Consider the following 9,237-nt stretch of genomic DNA (forward strand, 5'->3'; position numbering starts at 1 on the left):
ACTATACGATGTATATTCAATAAGCTCAGGCACAAATGATTTTAACTCCACCCATCCATTCGTGTTTAGTGGCGACATGGCCAAGTGGTAAATGCGTCGAATTAGTAGTCAAAGGATCGCTAGCATCATGAGATTAATCTCTGTCAGAGATAAGCCGTTGTATGGAACGCCGTGACTGTCTTATGGATCAATGTCCTTTGCACATGTCATGAATATTCTTTGACAAGTTAAACATGTTGTTTGCACAAGTCATCACGATATTTTGACAAGTTAACATGTTGTCTGCACATGTCATCATGGTAATTTGACATGATAACATGCTATTTGAACAAGTCAGCATGATCCTTTTACAAGACATGATCACATGTTGACATGCTCAAATGACAAAGTAATATCATCGTTTCACAAGATAGCATAAACATTGCCCACATAAGACAGTCACGGCGTTAATACCGGTTGGGTATGTACACATGTAAATTGTCTATGTGCAAGTAAAAATCAAGTCAATTTATTTACATACATGTATAATTAAGATATAAGCCTTTAAAGACAAGCGAATTTATCAGTCAAAAAATCTGTTTAAAGACAAAAAGACCATCTGTATGTTTTGTTTACAAAAGACTTATATGTCATTTTAGCCCTTTGATGCTATACTTTCAAATTTGACGGTGTTTATATAAAAAATAATTATAAAAATATATGATAATTACAAAATGTATATCATGATATTATATTTCATAATAAGTAAAATTTACATTTCAAGGTAAGCAGGAATTTACAGTAAATGTTATATGAGACACATTGAGAATAGACTTATATCAATAAATATAGAAAAATCAATAAATATAGTAAAATCAATAAATATAGTAAAATATAACGCCTAAAAGATGAAACAAATTCCTCTGGTAAAAATGTTTATACATGTATTAATATAAGTCAAAGTGTTTTCAACAATCGCTAACAAAGAAGCTTCCTGTTCTTTCAAGTATTTTAAACTATAACCCTCAAGAAGGACCATCGTGAAGCTATGCCAAGTAGTCAAGCCTCTCAAAATATCATTTTTGTGGAGTTTTTGGTCTTGCCAAAGAAGACGTCTGATGAAAAATAGGTTTCATGAAGTCCTGAAATTATTTTAAAATACATACATATTAGCAAGACCGGATCGTCATTCTAACGTTAGTTTCTTTTTTCAAAACTAAATTAATCATGCAGAATATTTTTGGTTTCAAGATATTTAAAAAAAAAAAACTTTTATATTACGTAGCGATATTTTGAAAGTATTGTGATACATGTAATCAAAATCACTAATTAATAATATCACTACATTTGTGTACTTTGACAAATGTTCCAGATGCTACTCTAAAAATATTAATTATTGTTCATGTACCGTGTGACTAAAAATTTTGTACTGTTACATAAACAGTACTTTTTTACAGTAAAATTTTGTTCATGTAGTGCATTATATTGAAAACGAAATTGCCGCCATTTTTTTCCGAAGATGACTACGTAGGCCATGCCCAGATTGACTATAATTAAACATTAATCGCAACCATAAAGTACCATCTTCATCTGCATCATAATAATCATGACATGTATCATAATTTGTATCATCATAAAATCGTAATTACCCCACCATCACCGCGTTCATAATTTCAACTATGTCATCATTAACATCATCAGTACACCCATCATCAATATAAAATATATTATTTATCATATGGAAAGCCATGGCTGTCTTATATTGTTCTTTTTCAATTTATTTAACAATTTGGATAATATATAAGTTCATTTCGACTATATATGACTTGAAAACACCTTCTTATTTAACCAGAATCCATTATATTAATCCATAGTTACAATATATGAAACCATACAGTCAGTGTATGAAACCGAGGTAGCATTATATAAGTTGATTTTCTCAATATATGATTCCAATTCTTTAATATATTGTACCAAAGTAACCATGTATGGAACCAGATATCCTTATATGTAACCGAGTTATCAATATATTAATTTATTTTTACAATATATGAAACCATTTTATCAATGTATGGAGCCAAAGTATCAATATATAAGTTGATAATCACATTATATGATACCAGTACCAATTCTTCAATATATGGAACCAAAGCAGCAATGTATGGAACCAGGTGTCCTTAAATGAAACCGAATTATCAATATAATAATTCATTAATTAATACAACTTATATTTTGCTGCCTCGGTTTCAAACGCTGACGGTATGGTTTCATATATTGTAACTGTGGATTAACATTATGGATTCATGTTAAATAAGAAGGTGTTTTCAATTCATATATAGTCGAAGTGAACTTATATAGTATCCAAATTGTTAAATAAATTGAAAAAGAACAATATAAGACAGCCATGGCTTTCCACATTATCACATTCATCATTTTTGCGCCGTAATTTATCGCAACGTCGCTAAATGTCACACTTGCCACTTAATGTCGCACCGTTGCCGCTAAATATCGTTGCCGCTAAATATCGCAACCACCGCAAAATCTTCTACCGTTAAATTTCGCAATATTTAAATTAGTATTATTTACATATTTACATAATTTACAACTAGTATTATGTCAATATTAACTTATGTAAGTGATCTTAGGACCAGCTATCTATCAAATAGAAAAGAATTTGCTATGATGTAAAAAAATATCTTTTGAATTTGAATTTATCTTAGTCGGTATTATAAATTGTATACTTTTTTATGCCCCCACTTCGAAGAAGAGGGGGTATATTGCTTTGCACTTGTCGGTCCGTCGGTCTGTCAGTCCGTAGACCAAATGGTTTCCGAGTGATAACTAAAGAACCCTTAGGCCTAGGAACTTCAAACTTGGTATGGTGATTGGTCATGACCAGTAGATGACCCCTATTGATTTTGGGGTCAATGTGTCAAAGGTCAATGTCACATTGACCTCTTAGGTAAAAACGGTTTCCGATCAATAACTAAAGAACCCTTAGGCCTAAGGGCTTCAAACTTGATATGGTGATTGGTCATGATCAGTAGATGACCCCTATTGATTTTGGGGTGAACGGGTCAAAGGTCAAGGTCATATTGACATCTTAGGTAAAAACGGTTTCCGATCAATAAGTACAGATACCTTAGGCCTAGAAACTTCAAACTTGGTATGGTGATTGGTCATGACCAGCAGATGACCCCTATTGATTTTGGGGTTAAGGGGTCAAAGGTCAAGGTCATATTGACCTTGTAGGTAAAAAACGGTTTTCGATCAATAACTTAAGAACCCTTAGGCCTAGGAACTTCAAACTTGGTATGGTGATTGGTCATGACCAGCAGATGACCCCTATTGATTTAGGGGTCAAAGGTCAAGGTCACATTGACCTTGTAGGCAAAAACGGTTTCCGATCAATTAACTAAAGAATGCTTAGTCCTAGGAACTTCAAACTTTGTATGATGATTGGTCGTGACCAGCAGATGACCCCTATTGAATTTTGGGTCAAGCGGTCAAAGGTCAAGGTCACATTGACCTTGTAAGTAAAAACAGTTTCTGATTCAATAACTAAAGAACGCTTAGGCCTAGGAACTTCAAACTTGGCATGGTGATTGGTCATGACCAGCAGATGACCCCTATTGATTTTGGGGTCAAGGGGTCAAAGGTCAAGGTCACATTGATCTTGTAGATAAAAACGGTTTCCGATCAATATCTAAAGAACGCTTAGGCCAGAAACTTCAAACTTGGTATGATGATTGGTCATGACCAGCAGATGACTCCTATTGATTTTGGGGTCAAGGGGTCCAAGGTCAAGGTCACATTGACCTTGTAGGTAAAAACGGTTTCCAATCAATAACTAAAGAACGCTTAGGCCTAGAAACTTCAATCTTGGATGATGATTGGTCATGGCAAGCAGATGACCCCTATTGATTTGGGGTCAAGGGGTCCAAGGTCAAGGTCACATCGACCTTGTAGGTAAAAATGGTTTCCGATCAATAACTAAAGAATGCTTAGGCCTAGGAACTTCAAACTTGGTATGATGATTGGTCATGACCAGTAGATGACCCCTATTGATTTTGGGGTCAAGGGGTCAATGTCATATTGACCTTGTACTTAATGACGGTTTCTGACCAATAACTCAACAACTCAAGTTGCCTTGGTTGATATTTTTATATTAAACTAAAAATGCTTTTGGTATACACATTTGAAGGTCTTATGTAATATAACAACTTGGCTGTCATTAATGAGGCCTACATGATTCATAAAATGTATGCATATATTATTTGGTAAGATTTGTAATAACTTAAATTGCCTCACACAACCTATGGGGTCACAATTATTATTACCTTGTGACTAGTCATGACCAGTAGATACTAGATAACTGATAACCCTTATTAATTGTTTGTTCACTGGGTCAGAAGTCATGCATAATAACCTGATCACATGAGTAATTGGCTGCCGATAGGGGGCATACATGTTTTACAAACATATCTTGTTCATTTAGCAACCTAGATGTTGTGGGTTCAAGCAACGTCACCAGAGATGGATCTAACACACCGAGAAGATTATTCTATAAAGATTCAATTAAAAATTATAATTTTAGATCAGTACTTTATACATAGTCGACCTTTAGAAGCCTTTTTAATGACAGCAAGCGAGGCAATAGAACTTGTTAACAGACCAGTCAACTCCCTGGCGGGATTCGAACCTGCAGGGCGAGGGGCAAGTAAATGGACACTAGTATAGTTATAATCTTGCCTAAGTACTCAAAGCAATATACTTAATAGATGAGTATTATAACATGTAGCGTATTTGCCTCTATCGGTTTTACATTAAAATTACAAAGAAATGACGTTTAAATAGCATATTTCGTTTAGCCAGCAGATGAATCGGGACATTTACTCAATGATATCACTAGCTAACTTAATTTAATCATGAATATATATGTTGCGACATTTAACGGTAAGGGAAAATCGTGTGACATTCTACGTTACAGTTGCTATATCTAACTGTATTGTATAAGGTTCTGCGACATTTAGCGGCGGTTGCGACATTTAGCGACAAGTTTGACATTAAGTGGCGTTGCGACATATAACTGATAATGGTGGTGCCCTGATAACTATAATGATACTGTACTGATAGTGATGATTATGATGAAGGTGATGACGATGATGATGTACTGATGATTATGTTAATGTTGATGATAATGTACTTATTCCGTGTGTTATATACAATGTACATAAAACACAAATATATGCCAAAAATACTAATTTCATGCTGATTTAGGCATCTTGACGTAAACAGCTCCCCTTTGTTTGGAGCTATATACATGTATATTCGTTGCAATTGTAGTAATAAGGTGCCGACGAATAAAGCTGTTCAGAGACCTACATTCTGAGCTATATGCGGCGAAATAGGGGTTCGAAAATAATTCTACAGCAAGTAATTGTACGCAAGGTTTCCAAGCAAATGTAAGTAAATTATAATGTGTATGATTTGCACGTATCAAACTTTTTCTTAAATAAGTAAAAATCATTCCGAACAGACTGCTTGTTGAAAAAGTGCTGATTTATCTATCTACCATAACTATAAAAACATATTGTTGTTAGATAACACTTACTTCTTGGAATGATTTGCGTCTAGCTCCAGCTGACGGCGCGGTCAAATGATTTTTCTGAGTTGGTAATGGTGAGCCACCTCCTCGTGTAGTGTCAACCCAGTTTTTTAATCCTGCTTCGATTTCATTTATAACCTTTTGACTACTCTCTACAGTTGGTAATCTAATATGTGAAGTTTTAGGATTCATATCCAGCATTTTCAACATTCCAGAAATTTGTTCTGCTTCTCGAGCGTCTTTAGCGTCGATATCATCAGCATCGTCTAAGTTATGTATAAGACCTTTCTTGATTTCTCTTTCTCTTCGTTTCTTTTTCTTTAAGTCTTCAACAGCACTGTCATCTTGAAGCAGGAATGTTAAAAACTTCAGAAATGGTGACGTCAGAGATTTATTGGATGACTCTGCTCTATGTATGTACAAGTATAATCTCATTATCAGGCGATCTCGAAGTTTTTTCATTGTAGCCTGGGCATACTTCCGCATAAATAGTCGATCAAAGTTTTCTCGTGACAACAGAAGTACTTCCGCTTCACGGGTAACCATGGCGTTGTCAAGAGCTGTTGGGAGGCCAAGAACAACATCAAGCGCACCTGTTAGAAACAAATGTAACAATAATGAGAGGACATAAATGACTCAGTTAACTATTTACATGTATGTTCTTATGTATGGTTTATAATCATACTTTTGCATTTTTAAAAAAATGCCTGAAAGACTTTGCTGAAAAGGCAAGTGGTTTAGAAATGCATGTTGTTCTTCAGGATTATAAGGATCTTACACCGGCTGACGGTACAGAGAGGAACGGATTGCCCGAGGATTGGGATTTTCTGTCTGACCAGGATCTTTAGTGTTTGTATCTCACATCTTGAGTTTTATACTTGTTCAAGTTTAAAGGATTTTAAACTTGAACCAAACATGGCAAATCTATTATGCTAACAATAACAAATTCTGAAAACTCATAAAAAATCAAATATTTGACAGTGTTTGTTTTCCAGCTGCTTAGTGTTAACTAATAACTACATGTATAATAAATAATAAATATTTGGTAAGTAGTTGGTAGTTAGATATTCGAATAACCAACTACCTTCTAGCTGGTAGTTGGTAATTCAATCCACAGCATGAAATGTTCCAACACATCATACATATTTAAACACAGAATAAAAGAGGGGACCTTCTTGGATATTCGCGTGAATCCCCAACTACCAACCTAAAGGTAGTTGGTTATTGGAACATTTATTGTATTTCTTTATAAAAAAGAAGAAAAAAACAGTAAAGGAAATTCAGAATAAAAGTAACAAATGTATGACAAGATGTATTTATTCTACCGTCTCCCTATGACGACCAGGGAATAGATGAATTCTAGCAAATGGTAGCAACTACTTTCTGGTAGGTAGTTGGGGATTCACGCAAATAACCAACTGAGTCCCCTGGTCGATTTATTGTGAAAGGGTTATAACCATATTATAGAAAAGACGTATCTCGTTAAATAACCGTAACATTTGTTTTATAAAAATGCTTATTGTTTTCAGACGAACATATGCAATATCCGAATTACCAACTACATTCTAGTAGGTAGTTTGGGATTCGCGTGAATAGCCAACTGAGTCCCCTGGTCGACATTGGGAGAGGTGGTGATACCATTTGCTAGAATTCATCTATCTTGTCATATTTCTATATTTTTTTCTGAAAAATATATTTCTGTTTTTAGAGAAACACATGTAATGTTCCTAGAACCAACTACGTTCTGGTTGGTAGTTATGGATTCACGCGAATAACCAACTGAGTCCCATAGTTTATTTATTGAGAAGGGGGTGTTATCATATTATAGAAAACACACATATCTTGTTATATAACCGTAACATTTGTTACAGAAAAACATTGGGGCGTCCGTGGTCGAGTGGTTAAAGTCGTTGACTTCAAACCACTTGCCCCTCAACGCTGTGAGTTCGAATCCCGACATCGACTTTGGATTCTTTCATGTGAGGAAACTATCAAGCTAGCTTATGGAACGTCGGTGGTTCTACTCAGTTTCCCGTTCGTGCCTGAAATAATGCACGGAAGGGTACCTGAGGTCTTCCTCCACCAGTAAAGCTGGAACGTCGCCATATGACCTATAATGTGTCGGTGTGACTTAAAACCCAATTAAACAAACAAACAGAAACATATTATCTGTTTCAGAGGAATATATGCAATATCCGAATTACCAACAGTTGGATATTAGCGCGAATAAAACCAGCTGTGTCCTCTGGTGGACATTGAAGAACATATCTATCTTTATATCATATATCCGTTATATTTAATCCGGAATAGTACTTTCTGTTTTGAGGGTAAAACATGCTAAGTTCGAATTACCAACTACCTTCTGGTAGGTAGTTGTTGATTCGCGCGAATAACCAACAAGGTCCTCTCCTTTATTCAACTGCATGAGCATTTTGTGAAAAATGGCTGTTTTCATTGAAAACTCTCCCGTTACAAGTTCAAATTGCTATAAAACTATAAAAAACCTGCTTCAATACTTATCAAACTAGGCACAAATGTTGACTGGACCATTGTCTTTGCAACAACATGCTCAGGCTTAAATTTCCTGTTACCAAGGCAACGAGGGGACATCTCAAAATTGTCTAATATCACTATTTTGCGTTGATTTTTTCCATCAAAATTGATTTTAAAGTGCTGCAACTTCTCAATGGATTGAGATAGTCAAATGCTTTTTAGCGTTGGTTACACGTTACCTTATGATCGATCTGGGTCATTTTTAGCCTCTCACAAGTCCAAAATTTTCTTGCCGCCCCCTTCAACCCCCCCCCCCAAACAGAAGGGGGCACATCCCCCTTCTGCCAACCCCCTGATGTATCGTTTGGTTTGGGGCCGCGCCGAAAAAGTGGTCACTTTTTTAAACAAATTTCTCAAACAAAAACAAGTGTTGGGGGCCTAAATAAGGCATTTTTCACCATTTGAGACAACAGAAAAGGGGGTGATAAAGGCGTTAAAAGGCGTGTATATCGCGTAATGGGTTAAGAATGTATGATGTTATTCCGGAAAAGTACTTTTTAAGGGTAAAACATGCCCAATCACCAACTACTTTCTGGTACGTAGTTGGGGATTCGCGCGAATTACCAACAATGCTCCTTTATTTTGGATTTAAAAATGTGTGATTTGTTCTAACATTTCATGCCGGAAATAGTGGATTGAATTACCAGCTGTTAAATAGTTGGAAATCACAAATAACCAACTACCATCTAGTAGGTAGTTGGTTATTCGAATATCCCACTACCAACCAAATTGATGTTCATTTGAAAATACATTGTAACTATTTCATTCGTCACAAATGCTGGTCAAAATCGATTTAAATTAACGTCAGCTATGTCGAAAACAATAAGAATGAGCTTAATACTGCAGGTATATTTAGGATTTACAAGTATGCGGTACATTGATCTATCAGATAAATCAGGTATATCGATCTATCGGACATATAGATCAATCAGAAACATCGATCTATCATGAACATCGATCAATCAGATATATCGATCTATCAGACACATCGATCAATCAGGAACATCGATCTATCATGAACATCGATCAATCAGGTATATCGATCAATCAGAAACATCGATCAATCAAACACATCGATCAATCAGACACATCGATCA

The 9,237-nt window shown here is 35.4% G+C and overlaps 1 protein-coding gene across 1 annotated transcript; it reads right to left on the reverse strand.

Moving 5' to 3' along the window:
• Window positions 1-551: 551 nt before the first annotated feature.
• On the reverse strand, window positions 552-6,180 carry LOC132758097 (uncharacterized; the record flags this gene model as incomplete). The annotated part of the gene is given in 2 exon segments (XM_060749607.1): window positions 552-1,121; window positions 5,594-6,180. Coding segments are annotated over 2 exon segments (653 nt in total), but the record flags the coding sequence as incomplete, so codon positions are not given.
• Between the last annotated feature and the right edge of the window lie 3,057 nt (window positions 6,181-9,237).

The sequence above is a fragment of the Ruditapes philippinarum genome, unplaced genomic scaffold (assembly GCF_026571515.1).
Source record: "Ruditapes philippinarum isolate M1 unplaced genomic scaffold, ASM2657151v2 ctg20838_1_1_1_1, whole genome shotgun sequence".
Classification (NCBI taxonomy): Eukaryota; Metazoa; Mollusca; class Bivalvia; order Venerida; family Veneridae; genus Ruditapes; species Ruditapes philippinarum.